The 14,749-nt window shown below is 43.9% G+C and overlaps 2 protein-coding genes across 3 annotated transcripts in view; one reads left to right on the forward strand and one right to left on the reverse strand.

Annotated features, from left to right (window-relative positions):
* Nucleotides 1-2,731: 2,731 nt before the first annotated feature.
* LOC127291980 (DNA-directed RNA polymerase V subunit 7-like) lies at nucleotides 2,732-6,987 on the forward strand. Of its 2 annotated transcripts, none has more exons than XM_051321335.1 (2): nucleotides 2,732-2,883; nucleotides 6,239-6,987. In XM_051321335.1, the coding sequence occupies exon 2, from the start codon at nucleotides 6,249-6,251 to the stop codon at nucleotides 6,774-6,776; it is 528 nt and encodes a 175-aa protein (XP_051177295.1). In that variant the 5' UTR covers nucleotides 2,732-2,883; nucleotides 6,239-6,248; the 3' UTR covers nucleotides 6,777-6,987. The 2 variants fall into 2 exon arrangements, with proteins under 2 accessions (XP_051177295.1, XP_051177288.1); XM_051321328.2 differs by lacking the exon at nucleotides 2,732-2,883 and adding an exon at nucleotides 5,581-5,869.
* Nucleotides 6,988-8,312: 1,325 nt separating this feature from the next.
* The window catches only part of LOC127331056 (disease resistance protein RPM1), a 29,886-nt gene continuing 23,449 nt past the window's right edge, over nucleotides 8,313-14,749 (reverse strand). The window contains exons 2-3 of the mRNA XM_051357139.1: nucleotides 10,490-10,555; nucleotides 8,313-10,362 (exon numbers count right to left, since the gene is read on the reverse strand). Of these exons, the coding sequence (XP_051213099.1) occupies nucleotides 8,602-10,362; nucleotides 10,490-10,555 (1,827 nt within the window). The 3' untranslated portion in view covers nucleotides 8,313-8,601. The remainder of the gene's footprint in view (nucleotides 10,363-10,489; nucleotides 10,556-14,749) is intronic.

Consider the following 14,749-nt stretch of genomic DNA (forward strand, 5'->3'; position numbering starts at 1 on the left):
GGACTCGTGGTTGGTTGGAGAGAGATGAGAAGAGGAGTCGTGTACTTGTGGTTGGACTGGGCACAAACACGGGTAAAACTAGCGGGCGCCTCTAGGAATTGAGTAGTTGGAGCTTTTTCAATATTTCAGGATATTTGGGCTATTTGGGTTCTCCGTGCTAAAACCCGAATTTTCGGAAATAAATTTGGATAGTCAGATTTGACACTTGGAAATGTATTCAGACTTTTCGGTTCGGGCTATAGGGGTTCCTGTTTGAAAATTTCAGGCTCATGATTTGGGGTTCGGGTTTTATGCCCGGCGTGACTTGCACGGGGAACGAATTTCAACCTACATACATGCGCCTGGTATTCAATCCATCTCCCTCATGTTGACGCGAGAAGGTTTCATATGGCTCTTTGGTATAGCTGATGTGCCCTTCCTAGCATTATGGCCTAAATAATCTACACTTCAAGTGACTAATTCTCACTCGACCTTATCTATCCTCAGTTGCAACTATACCTAGATCATTCTTTGGGCCGAGCCTAACAAGGTCCGATGCAAAAAAAAAAAACTCATGCCTAGGCCTTGGCCGACCGTCGGACCTAACTTTCAAGGCCAAACCACACCCATCACTACAAAATCCCATCGGGTCTTGGGCCGGGTCTCTTCTCTATTTCACACATTTGTCAAGCCCATGCCTAGCCTAGCCCGTTGGTGCTATTAGGCTTGGCCCGGGACTTTTTGTTGTAGGTATACTTCATGGGTGTACCATCGACAGTGCCTAGATCCGGCAAGCCCGGGTGGCCCATAGATGGCGATGTGGCGTGTGGCCCGTCGGGCGGCCCAGTTGCTGTTGATCCTAAAGGATGAAGTCCAGCCCAGGATAGGGAAGCCGGATCCCAACCGACCATCGGAGGAAGTCGGATCCGTGAAGGTCCATGTGGAACCCGGATCCATGGAGGCCAGGAGTAACCCGGATCCATGGAGGCCCAGGAGTAACCCGGATCCATGGAGGCCCAGGAGTAACCCGGATCCATGGAGGCCCATGTGTAACCCGGATCCATGGAGGCCCAGGAGTAACCCGGATCCATGGAGGCCCATGTGGAACCGGATCGATGCGACGTAGGGAGGAAGGCAGATCCTTGACGTACACGGCAAGACCTTGTACCGTAGTTAGGCGACCTGTAATCCGGCTAGGACTCTCCATGTAAACCCTATATCCGTGCGCCTTTATAAGCCGGATCCTGGGAGCCCTAGAGGCACGTTCAGAACAACCACAACTCATTGTAACAACGCGAAAGCGCCCAGATAATTCCAGACAAGCAGCAGTAGGCCCTGTCATCGTGCAGGTGTTCCGAAGCTGGGTAACTCGCGTACCACCGTCCCGAGAGCACTCCGCCCTATGGCCCCTACTTCTTCTCCCCCTCGTGAGGATCCCTCCTCCGGAGCACCGTCGATTAGGCAACGACACTTTTAGTTCGGGCCAGGCTGCCCATGGCTAGCTATAGTTGCAACAACTCATTTCTTAGCATGAATCATGAAGCAATCTAAGGGCCCCTTTGATTCATAGGACGAATTGCGAGGCCCTTTGACTTGTTCTTTGTGCTTACTACATTGTTAAATTATATTTGAGTGGATGGTAGAATTCCTTTGTTTTTTTTCCTTTAAAAGCTACACCAAAGATCCTCCATTTTCATATTCCCCATTCCCTTGAATCAATGGTGTCATCATAAGAAAAAAATCTTGTTCACATGCCTTCCCTTCCCTAATCTTTTAAGGCGCCTTCTTTAAAATCAAAGAGGCCCTAATTAAGAAAACAGATGGCACCCTCCTGTCGTGTGCGGTGGTAGCAAGGTAATTCCGCAGATATTCCTACTCCATGGTATTGCTGCTGTAAAATAGTTGGCTCTAGCACTGCTCTCATTCTCTTTGACGCCAGAGGTAAATAGTGGTAGTGAGTTTGTTATGGAGACGCACATGAATTCATCATTGTCCTGATCTAGAGAGGACGCCATCATTCATAGACCTCGAGAAAGAGGAAAAGGTGTATAACGCCATGGCGGCTCCAAGCCTGGTAGTTGGTCTGTTAATCACAAGAGGGGTAAAGGAAATTTCCCTTTGAATGGCCTGAAAAAATTTAGAGCAATCAAGAGAAAAATTGTTCAAGGGAGAAGCAAATTCGATGACATCATCGTGTTATTGCATCGATCATCAGTTCAGCACCTTAAGGGCATCCTTCATCCGCGGGACAATCTCCAAAATGTAGGAATATGATAGTCTTTGAACGTGTAAAACATAGGATTGTGAAAACGCACACAAAAAACCCGTGAAAATGGGTGTTTTATTCGGAGAAAATAGAAAAAACATAGAAATAAAAACTGCATAACCAAGTCAAGGTTAAAACTACAAAGGTAACATTGTGTCACTATTATGCAACTTATATCATTTTCCTTGTTCTTTGTGCTTAGTATAAATTATTGAAAGATATTTCAGTCGATGGTAGAACTCCTTTGTTTTTTTTCCTTTAAAATCTACACCAAAGATCCTCGGTTTTTCCTGTTCTCCATTCCCTTGAATCAATGGTGTCATCATAAGAAAAAAAATCTTATTCATATGCCTTCCCTTCACTAATATTTTAAGGCGCCTTCTTTAAAATCAAAGAGGCCCTAATTAAGAAAACAGCTCAGCAGCCTCCTGTCGTGTGCGGTGCCAGCAGGGTAATTCCGTAGATATTTCTACCCCATGGTATTGCTGCTGTAAAATACTCCACTAGAGTTGTTGGCTCTGCACTGCTCTGATTCTCTCTGTCTCTCTCCCCCCTCACTCTCTGGACACAGCGGCGACCAGCAGTAGCGCGCGGCAGCCATCTCCGGTGCAAACTAGCGGGCGAGCGGCGGCGGTCAGGTATCCACCTCCCCCATGCCTAAATTTCTCCACTTGTCCCTTTGCCCATTGTTCTTTAACCTAAATTCCGAAATCCTAGGTCTTTCTAGACCTTTCCCCTAATCCCCTAAATTTCCAGCGCTGTCGTTCGTTGCTGAATGTTTGCAATCAAACCCGAATCCTTGTCCGTCAGGATCCATCTAGTCGCGTTCTAGATTCGATTGATCTAATAAAACATCGCCTTTGCCCCCAAATCTTTGGGGGTTTGCCTAAACCCCACACGATGTTTCAATTCCTTCGGTTGAGAGGAGATGGTATTCATGCGTTCCCTGATAACGGGATTAAAGATTTGCAATCCGTGCTGTGCCCAGATCAGGAAAATTTTGGTAGAGGGTCCAAAAGTTCCACCTTGAAATTTATGGCGTTTGGCTGTACAGCATGTTCAGGATATATGATATGGGTGCTTCCTTCAGGAATGTTTTGATTCCTAGTTATCTGGTCCACGATATTCGTACACTAATCTCACAAGTTAACCGATGTTTGAGAACGTGGCTAAAGGGGGACGGATCCCTCCCTTAATTGTACGCTGTTAGGTAGAAGATGTGACCTCTCTAGCATCTTTTTTTTTTTCACACGGATAGCACCCCATTCAATTCCGCTGCGTACCCTGTGCCTCGAACCCGGGTGGGCGAGCAAACCACCATGAGCTGTAGCCACCAAGCCAGCGCTTGGTTTGTTTACAGCATTATTGATACTGCAACAGACATGGTTATCGCATATACTGGTTCCTTTTTCTTTCATGATCTGTTGATTACGTTGGAAATGCTATTATGCCCTTCTAACAAAATTTTTGCACAAAGTCTTGAGCAAACATGCAGCTGAGATTAATTAGATCATGTTCGGTATGTTAGCAGCCATTGTAAATACATGCCTCCCTTTTGGCCGTTATATTAGGATATATACCACTGCTAAAATTAGCAGCGATGATGGCGGAAATGCAGTAGTAATAACAGTTCGGGCCTTTGAATGGTGATAAATTTCTGACATCTTTTCACATCTATGAGACTCTTGCAAGAGAGATGTCCTCTCTGGTGTGGAGTTTTGAGTAGGCAAATGAACTTGAAGGAAACTTCTTTATACACGGTGCAGGCTGCAAGGGGTCCAAAATCGGTACATCGGTCGGTGCATGTGCATATGCCAGTTGTGCATAGATGTCTTTGATTGCTTGGCTCTCCCGTGCAGGTGAAATGCGGTACCGCCCTTTGCAATAAGAACAGAATGCAGGAAATATTTCACTTAACAATGATATTTTGGGATTTGTGCAAAATTTTGATATAAGAATGCTGCAGCACAACTCTTCTTATAAGTTAACCAAAACTTATCTTTTTCTACAGTTGATGTGTGAAAAACAGAGAGATGTAATATAGGGAGTAGAACATTAGAAGAAAAAATCTGTAAATTTGAGGTTTTAGTGCAGAGGCCTAATATGTTGGTGATACTGCAAGAGACCTGGTTATCACAAATACTGTTTCCTTTTTCTTTCATGATCAGTTGATTATGTTGGAAATGCTATTATGCCCTTCTAACAAAATTTTGCACAAAATCTTGAGCAAACAAGCAGCTGAGATTAATTAGATCATGTTTACTATGTTAGTAGCCATTGTAAATACGTGCCTCCCTTTTGGTCGTTATATTAGGATACATCCCACAGCTAAAATTAGCGTTGATGATGGCGAAAATCTAGTACTCCCTCCGATCCTAAAAAAATGTCCAAAGCCACAGTCTAACTTACGTTTTCTAATTAGCCCATTTTAGATTGATCAAATTGATTGGCTGCATGTGCGTACATGGTCCACACACACTACAGAAACGAACTGCATGCCGCATGCGCCCCGTCCGTGGCGGTCAGTCTCCAGCGCCATTTGTAGCAGATGGGAGTGCGGGTTGATAATATAGAAAGAGCAAGGGTGTCTCAGCAAAATTGCATATCAGACACTCTTTTGGGATCAGAGGGAGTAGTAATAATAGTTGGGGCCTTTGAATGCTGATAAATTTCTTACACCTTTTCACATCTATGGGACTGTTGCAAGAAAGATGTCCTCTCTGGTGTGGAGTTTTGAGTTGGCAAATGAACTTGAAGGAACAAACTTCTTTATACATGGTGCAGGCTGCATGGGGTCCAAAACCGGTACATTGGTGCGCATGCATATGCCAATTGTGCATAGAGGTCTTTGATTGCTTGGCTCTCCCGTGCGGGTTAAATGCGGTACCGCCCTTTGCAATGAGAACAGAATGCAGGAATTATTTCACTTAACAATGAGATTTTGGGATTTGTGCAAAATTTTGATATAAAAATGCTGCAACACAACTCTTCTTATAGGTTGACCAAAACTTCACTTTTCTACAGTTGATGTGTGAAAAACAGATGGATGTAATATAGGGAGTAGAACATTAGAAGAAAAAATCTGTAAATTTGAGCTTTTAGCGCAAATGCCTAATATGTTTTTGATACTGCAACAGACCTGGTTATCGCATATACTAGTTCCTTTTTCTTTTATGATCAGTTGATTATCTTAGAAATGCTATTATGCCCTTCTTACAAAATTTTGCACAAAGTCTTGAGCAAACAAGCAGCTGAGAGAATTTAGATCATGTTTGGTATGTTAGTAGCCATCGTAAATACATGCCTCCCTTTTGGGCGTTATATTAGGATATATCCCACTGCTAAAATTAGCATCGATGATGGCGGAAATCTAGTAGTAATAACAGTTGGGGCCTTTGAATGCTGATAAATTTCCGGCACCTTTTCACATCTATGGGATTGTTGCAAGAGAGATGTCCTCTCTGGTGTGGAGTTTTGAGTAGGCAATTGAACTTGAAGGAACAAACTTCTTTATACATGGTGCAGGCTGCAAGGGGTCCAAAACCGGTACATTGGTGCACGTGCATATGCCAATTGTGCATAGAGGTCTTTCATTGCTTGGCTCTCCCGTGAGGGTGAAATGCGGTACCGCCCTTTGCAATAAGAACAGAATGCAGGAATTATTTCACTTAAGAATGAGATTTTGGGATCTGTGCAAAATTTTGGTATAAGAATGCTGCAGCCCAACTCTTCTTATAAGTTGACCAAACTTCACTTTTTCTACAGTTGATGTGTGAAAAACAGAGAGATGTAATATAGGGTGTAGAACATTAGAAGAAAAAATCTGTAAATTTGAGCTTTTAGTGCAGATGCCTAATATGTTGTTGTAGCATAATGGTGCATTTTAAGTTTCCATGCCTTGTAATTCCTTAAGCACATGTCTCTATGATATTCGGTGAGGGATTGATGCACCACTAATAGGCTGATTTCTTGTGTAAATTTGACTTTTGGCAGGGAATCAACCATGGTTTTCCTTGAGGTGGAGATGTCTTGGAATGTTCTGATCTCTCCTGACCAGCTGAGCCCCAAGGGTCTGTTGCTCCGCAAGTCCATCATCGTGCGTCTTCTGGAGGACATAACAAACAGGAAGGCCTCCAAGGACCATGGCTACTACATTGCTGTCAATGAGCTCAAGGCGATATCTGAAGGGAAAGTTCGTGAGCTGACCGGAGATGTTCTTTTCCCGGTCAAATTTACCTGCATCACTCAGAAGCCCATGAAGGGTGAGATCTTGGTCGGTTGTGTGGAAAAGATCCTGAAGCATGGCGTGTTCCTCAAATCTGGACCGATGGAGAACATCTTTCTGTCGTATAAGACGATGGGAGAGTACAAGTACTCAGGAGGCGACAACCCGATGTTCTTGAAGGACTACTCAAAGCTGGAAAAGAATACCATCGTCCGCTTCAAGGTCTTGGGGCACCGCTGGATGGAAGCAGATCGCCAGTTCCAGCTCCTTGTGACACTGGCTGGTGATTTCCTTGGGCCGCTGTGAGCTGTTTTGACAGGTTAAACATTGGTAGGTGCTGTACATTCGGTTATTCAGGTGGACGGATGAATGGGTGTGTTAGGTGAACTTTGCTGTCTGTGATATACTGATGTCTGATGGAACATGGTTGCTGTAACCTGTGGTAATTGATGGAAGTTCAGTTGTGATGCCAAGCAGAGTACTGTGAAGTATGATGAGCCTGCGCATTAACATTTTACTTTCTACTTGTCTGCATGTGTTTGTGACCACCTACAATTGCTTGCATGCTTCCTTTGACAATTCGATATCTTAATCCCTGAACATGCCCTTGGCTGAAACATACTGAGATACTATTTTTTACAGTGATGATGCACATATACTTTCTTGTGCTGAACCAAACATATGTTATATAATTACCGTTGACAAATAGCCTCACAGAAATATATATAGCAAGCATATCGTAACATGTGGCAGTTGATGCCAGCTCTAGCCTGATTCCAATCAGTGTACTGTGAACTATGAGGGACCTGTCTTTTAACATTTCACTTTCTACTTGCCTGCATGTGTTTGTGGCCCTCTACAATTGCTTGCATGCTTCCTACAACATTCTGCATGTCAAAATTGCCGAACATGCCCATTGATCTTGGTTGAAGCATACACACTAGTAAGATGTAGTGAACTGTGCTGAGCAAACTTATAATTGCAGTTGAAAATATCCACACCGAAACATAAAGTTAGCCGTCAATGAACTAGGCCTTGATATGATTCTTCTTCCAATGCTGTATTTACTAGCATCTCCAATGGACATCTGAGTTGCTAGTCCAGGCAAAAAGGTTGTCCAGAAGAATAGCAACAAAGAAAATGTATAAACAACACGGTGTCGCGAGGCTGAAGATAATAAACACACAATTGAACATGACACATGCAATCTTGAAAAGCTCCGGAGCCCTCACACATAACGGAACCGAGCTGTCAGCGCCGAGCACCTAAATGACACCTGGATCCGTTCGGTAGCGTGCGTATCCACCATTGTGCAGTTCACGGAGTTCATGGACCTGGCCACCATCCTGCACCCGAGGTTCAGTTGGTCGAGTACCAACCTGATTCCATCTGCTGGCTGTGGACGACAAACGGTGTCTACTCTGCCTCCTCAGCTTACCACATCCAGTTCAGAGGTTCCTACCCCGTGTTTGACTCGGCTAAGGTCTGGAAAGCCTTCGCTAGATGGAAGCAGATCGCCAGTTCCAGCTCCTTGTGACGAGCCTGCGTTTTTTACATTTCACTTTATACTTGCTTGTTCCTATTGAAGTTAAGCGTCAGCGTACTTCGCTCTTTCATAACTACTTTTTTTTTACAGTAAGATGCTTAGGCACTAGTGAACTGTGCTGAGCAAAACTTATGTTTTAGAATCTACAATTGGAAAATAGCCAAAGAAATATATAGCTTGCATCTATTGAAGTTAGGCGTCAGTGAATTAGGCCTTGTTGAGATTCTTCTTCCAATGTTGAAGTTAGTAGCATCGCAATGGACATCTCAACTGCTAGCCAAGGCAAAAGGTGTCCATAAAAATACAAGAATTTATTTATTCAGACCTAGAAACTGTAAAAACATCAGTCATGCAACGCAAAAACAGCACCGTGCCGCGAGGCTGACGATTATATTACAAATCATATTAAAATTACCTAGATATAGCAAACACAAACAGAAACATGGACACACGAAGACTTCAAAAGGCGCTAAAAATGATATGTTGCGGATAAAAACAGGAGGTTATGTGTTACATCATATGCCATATAATGGCTGAAGAAATTATAGCAGAGAAGAACCAATGGCAGTCTGGATGTAACTGCATTTACTGAATCCTCTCTGCAGCCAGCTCGCCGTTCCTGACGAAACCGACGTAAACTCTCTGAACATGTGATATGATCTCCTCTCTCTTCTGTCGAACCCTTTCCACAAGCTCTTCTGCTGTAGAATTCAAAGTTAGCTCTTCGAGAGTGCTCACATGTTCAATGCCACCTGGCAACAACTTCAACTCTGGACAGAGTAGGAGCTTCAAATTAACCAAACTGGGCAGTGCCCCTCTTTCTATCGTGATCTGCCTGAGATGTGGAGCTCCCCAGATTTTTAGTACTCGAAGTTTCTGGAATGACGTTGCTCGGAAGTTTATCTTATTGCCATCAAATGCATCATAGAGTTGAAGTTTTACTAACTGATGTAATTCCTCAAGATAACAGGACATATCTTCCTGAAGTTTTGACCAGACAAGTCGTAGAATGGAGAGGCTTTTCAGTGTACCAATCGATAAGAAAAACCGAGGTAATGGTTCATTATCTAATTTCCCTTGCAAGAAAATCTTCTGAAGTAATGGAGGTGGATTGAGTGCATCGAGTTGCAGAACTTCCTCATCATCATATGCATGGATCCCAAGCCGTGTTAGATGAACCATATTGGTAATAGCTATGAACAGCTTTTCACAGTGGCGACCTTGAACTTTACTGATGCTGAATGATCTCAACAGAACTAGAGCACCAAGGTAATTGACCATTTCAGAACTAGATTCCACCAACAATAATGTCTGCAGACTTGCCAAAGAACACATACCACTAATAGGTGCTGGTACACCAATAGAAGGAACATATTGCATAGACGGTATCAATGGTTTCATAGTGACAATAAGATGTGTCAACTTACAGAGCCTTGTAATTTCGACAGGTAGGTTGGTAATTTTGCTTTTCCAAGCATCCAAAACAAGCAGATTTTGTAGCCTTCCAATATGACGTGAGAGATTTGCAATTTTAGTTCGTCTAAGGCCCAGAAAACGCAGATTGAACAAGTCAAACACCTCATTTGGCAAACCCTCAATTGAACTATCTTGCAGATTCAGTACAGACATTAGCTTAACAGACCTTGAGAATGAACGAAGTGAGCCGAAAGTTAGCGAATTTTGGAAAACAAGCAAGGAACGGAGATGCGGAACAGATTCTGCAAGGTGTGCAATATCCCCTCTTTGAATTGATAAACGACGTGCTTTTCCAATAAGATGAGTCCTCGAGTAATCAAGGACAATGCAAAAGTTCTCTTCGCGTGCCTTAGAAAGGGCTAATACCCGAAGGATATCATGCATTTGGAAATCATCAACATACCCTGATTCATTCCTCTTAACCTCCAGTAACAGACATCGGTTGATGAGCTCGGTCAAGTAATCTTCTGCAACCTCCTCCAGTGTCTTATGCTCACTCGCTTCAATAAATCCTTCTGCAACCCAGAGCCGTACTAGCCACTTCCTTTGCATCACATGATTCTCTGGGAACATGCAGCAGTAAAGAAAACAGTTTTTCATGTTGTGTGGCAGGTCTTCCAAACTAACCTTCAAGATTATGTTCATATCCAGGATGAAATTGTTTGTAAATTTCATCTCAAGAGTTCTGTATACATTCTCCCACTCCAAAAATGTTGCGCTCTTGAATGACAGGAGGCGCCCAATGCACACAATAGCAATTGGCAAGCCATTGCATTTCTCTACAAACTTGTGCGCCCAATAGTGCAATGGGGGGAAGTGCTCCTGTGCTTTCCGAATCTTTTTTGCACGAATTTCAAAGGAGCCCGATGGCTGTGATTAAGGGAGCTAATCCAACTTGTTTTTCCTAATAACAGGGAACTGACGTCAGGAGCACTTCTCGATCCCGCACAAATCTTCCTGCGCACAAGGTCCAGCTCGGTCCGTGTGGCCACAGTACCAGGCCGCAGTCCATGTTCTTGATCTCTCCGACATCGTCGACCTCGCTCAGCTGCGGTAGCGTAGGCTGCACTTGACGCAGTAGGTTTTTCTTTCACGAACAATTCTGGCGGACAATCGCTATTTTCATTCTTATGCATGAAAGTTTGTAAGGAATAAAGGATTCTCGAAAATGAGGCATGAGTAGATGTTTCCATCAGAATCCATTGAATCAAATAGACACTTATATTGGGGAAATCCAAATGTTTTCAAAATGTTCAAACATTTCTGAAAAAAATATTAGGATGTAAAGCTAGATATTCTATGGTTGCACACTGAGTTTTGCGGATTTTATTTTTATTTTTTCTAGCTTGTGTAAAAAAGATAATTTTGAGTGCTCCGAAATAGCTTCTTCATGAGACATGTTTTTTTCTTATTTACATAGACCACAAAAAAATCTTATCCCGCAAAAAATTGTGTGCAAACAATAGAATATCCGGATATATTTATTTTTTTAAAAAATTCATAATGGATGCATCTATATCTATGAGCCAAAACATCACGTTTCTTATACTGAAGCTTTCTTTTGGTTAAAAAGAAAGGATGAAAAACGCTTCATCGGATCCATATCTAGCAATACCACAATGTCTTGTTAAAAAATTCACGAGCTAAAATGGTGCCAATAGCGGAGACATAGGGGGCATGTCAAAATCGGTGTTGCTCGTGTGTGTGGGTTGATATGAGGGAGGCTAGAGGGAGCTGTGAGAGGAGAAAATTGTCGTCGTGGTGAACAGATACCATATGATAGCTTAAGTTGGGGCCGAATATACGCAAGAGGATCCGGAGGAGGGTAAGATGAAGGTGGAAAACACACAGCTCATATTAGATTTCTGGATCAACAGGAACATGGCAAGAACTTGGTCGAAGGCCAGAGGTAGACGATGTACGGCTTACTAGCCAGGGCCCTCTATTCCTAACTGATCGATCCCCCCGCATGGGGGTGCCCTTCATCTCCTTATATATTGGAGAGGAGGCTTACAAGGAAAGGAACCCTAGGGTATCTTTGCTTAGCTAAGCTACTTTATAAAGCTCCTTTGGCTCTAGGAGTGATGCCCTCTTATGCATCCTTGGTCTGGTGACCTCGCTTGGTCGACCTCCGGCACCTTTTTCGTCATCCTTCTGATTTGGCTTCAGGGCTTCGTTTAAAGCTGAACTGCTTAGCTCCTCTATGTCCTAAGGCCTTAGAGGGAATCTTTGACCAGGTGCCAACATGTTGCCGTTGAGGCTATACCGATCCCAGTTAATATAATCGGAACAAACCGGATTCTTCTCTCTATCCTCAGAGCTTGGTTCCTTCGGACGTTCTTCCGGCTTAGATATCACCGGTTGCCCTTACTCTGGCATACCTCTCCTGGTATACCGGATCGTACCATCAAACACCATTAAACCGAACTTTTGTAATTCGGATTACCTCTTAATCCGGTTTACTAGTATCTTAACATGGCTAATTTGCCAAGTCTTGACCTACCGGGGGTCATCCCCCCCGACACAAATGTTAACGAGCATGCTAGTGGTGAGGGATATTATTTAATTTATGTGCATTCTGGGTCTCGTAATAACAACATGCAAGTAGGGGCAGCATCACAGGTGAAATTCAATATTCTACCTTTTAGGGTGAGAATCCAAGGTCTGGTCTTAATTAGTTGTGTCTGTCAGTAGTCTTGTTGAAGACATTGTTTTGAGAGCGGGGACTATCTCCAAGATGAAGACCTAAAATATTTTGATCGGGTGATCATGGTGCTTGTGCACTGTTCACTTCTTGGAGGCGTCGCTGGTGGAGAGCCTGGATTTCGGGTGATGTATTGGTGGTGGTTATACTATTGTTGCTAAGACTGGAGTACCATAGCATGATTTATTTTTCTTAGTTTTTTGTGTGTGCATCCGTACTAATAGAGCATCTCTAACAGTAATCGAAAAAGTTTATGATATCCTGCAGTGTGCTGCACCAGACGTAGCACTAGGTATCCTTCTTGGAATACCCTTGGATTAACCTTCCTATGATAGCGTTTGAGGTTTTGCTGGTATATAGCTGATCTGGCGAGTGCCAATTCTCTTTGTTCTTCGAGAAAGCTGACATCATTTTCTCTGGCCTCTTTGACCTCTTCTTCTATATAGAGTTGGACTCGTGGTGAGTCATGGATAATGTCGGTTGGTATGACCGCTTTTGCTCCATATACCATGAAAAATGGTTTATAACCGGTTGATTGGTTTGGTGTGGTCCTTAGACTCCACAATATAGATGGTAATTCATCAAGCCAACATCCTGGCTTTTTTTGGAGCGGCTCAATAAGCTGGGGCTTTATACCGGACAAAAAGAGTGCATTTTTCCTTTCCACTTGCCCATTAGTTTGCGGATGTGCCACTGAGGCGATGTCAAGCCTGATTTTGTTATCCTCGCAAAACCACGAAAATTCTGCCTGGGCAAATTTTGTGTCGTTGTCCGTAATTATGCTGTGCAGATAACCATACCGTAGGATAATGTCTTTGAGAAACTTCACGGTTGTGTGTCCATCGCACTTCCGGATCGGTTTGACCTCCACCCACTTTGTAAACTTATCCACCATGACCAACATGTGGGTCATGTTTCCTCTCGCCGGCCTGAATGGTCTGAACATATCCGGGCACCAAACAACGAATGGCCAAGTTATGGGAATTGTCTTTAAACCGGATGCTAGGGTGTGGTTTTGCTTGCTCTATCTTTGGCATACATTGCACTTCCGGACCGTGTCCTCGGTGTCTTCCAAAGCAGTGGGCCAGTAAACTCCATGCTGGAACACTTTGGCAACCAAAGCTCTTGATGAGGCATGATGACCACATTCCCCTTGGTGAATTTCTTGGAGCATATCTCTACCTTCTTCTGGTTCCAAACAGCGCTACAGGACTCCTGTGACACTCCTTTTGTACAGCTCACTGTTGATGATGCTATAAGCTTTGGATCTCCTTTGGGTTCTTCTTGATTCTGTTTCTTCCGTTGGTAAACTACCGTTTTCCCCATGATGGTGCTTCTCGAACGACAAAAACTGGCATATCAATCTCCATGCAGTCCACCGACATAGTTTCTTCCAGTTTTGACTACGCAGTCCCCAGGTTAGATGACGTAGTGCCCAGGTTAGATGGCGTAGTCCCGGTTTTACATTATCAATGTCCATCAGAACAATGTGTGACTTCGGAACATAAATTGACTACGACTCCAGGCTTGGTTTGATCGACGACTTTCTGAGGTGAGATAAGGCTATTCCGGGAGGACTTTCCTGCCTGGATGAGCCTAACTTGGACAAAGTGTCAGCCGCATCATTTTCCGCGCGCGACTGATACGTCTCCGACATATCGATAATTTCTTATGTTCCATGCCACATTATTGATGATATCTACATGTTTTATGCATACTTTATGTCATATTTATGCATTTTCCGGCACTAACCTATTAACGAGATGCCGAAGAGCCAGTTGTTGTTTTTTGCTGTTTTTGGTTTCAGAATCCTAGTAAGGAAATATTCTCGGAATTGGACGAAATTAACGCCCAGGGGCCTATTTTCACACGAAGCTTCCAGAAGACCGAAGGGAAGATGAAGTGGGGCCACGGGGCACCGCCACACTAGGGCGGCGCGGCCCAAGGGGGGCCTGCGCGGCCCTAGCGTGTGGGGCCCCCGTGACGCCTCCTGATCTGCCCTTCCGCCTACATATAGTCTTCGTCGCGAAACCCCCAGTACCGAGAGCCACGATACGGAAAACCTTCCAGAGACGCCGCCGCCGCCAATCCCATCTCGGGGGATTCAGGAGATCACCTCCGGCACCCTGCCGGAGAGGGGAATCATCTCCCGGAGGACTCTTCACCGCCATGGTTGCCTCCGGAGTGATGCGTGAGTAGTTCACCCCTGGACTATGGGTCCATAGCAGTAGCTAGATGGTCGTCTTCTCCTTATGTGCTTCATTGTCGGGTCTTGTGAGCTGCCTAACATGATCAAGATCATCTATCTGTAATGCTATATGTTGTGTTTGTTGGGATCCGATGGATAGAGAATACTATGTTATGTTAATTATCAATCTATTACCTATGTGTTGTTTATGATCTTGCATGCTCTCCGTTATTAGTAGAGGCTCTGGCCAAGTTTTTACTCTTAACTCCAAGAGGGAGTATTTATGCTCGATAGTGGGTTCATGCTTCCATTAAATCTGGGACAGTGACAGAAAGTTCTAAGGTTGTGGATGTGCTGTTGCCACT

The sequence above is a fragment of the Lolium perenne genome, chromosome 1 (assembly GCF_019359855.2).
Source record: "Lolium perenne isolate Kyuss_39 chromosome 1, Kyuss_2.0, whole genome shotgun sequence".
NCBI classification, from domain to species: Eukaryota; Viridiplantae; Streptophyta; class Magnoliopsida; order Poales; family Poaceae; genus Lolium; species Lolium perenne.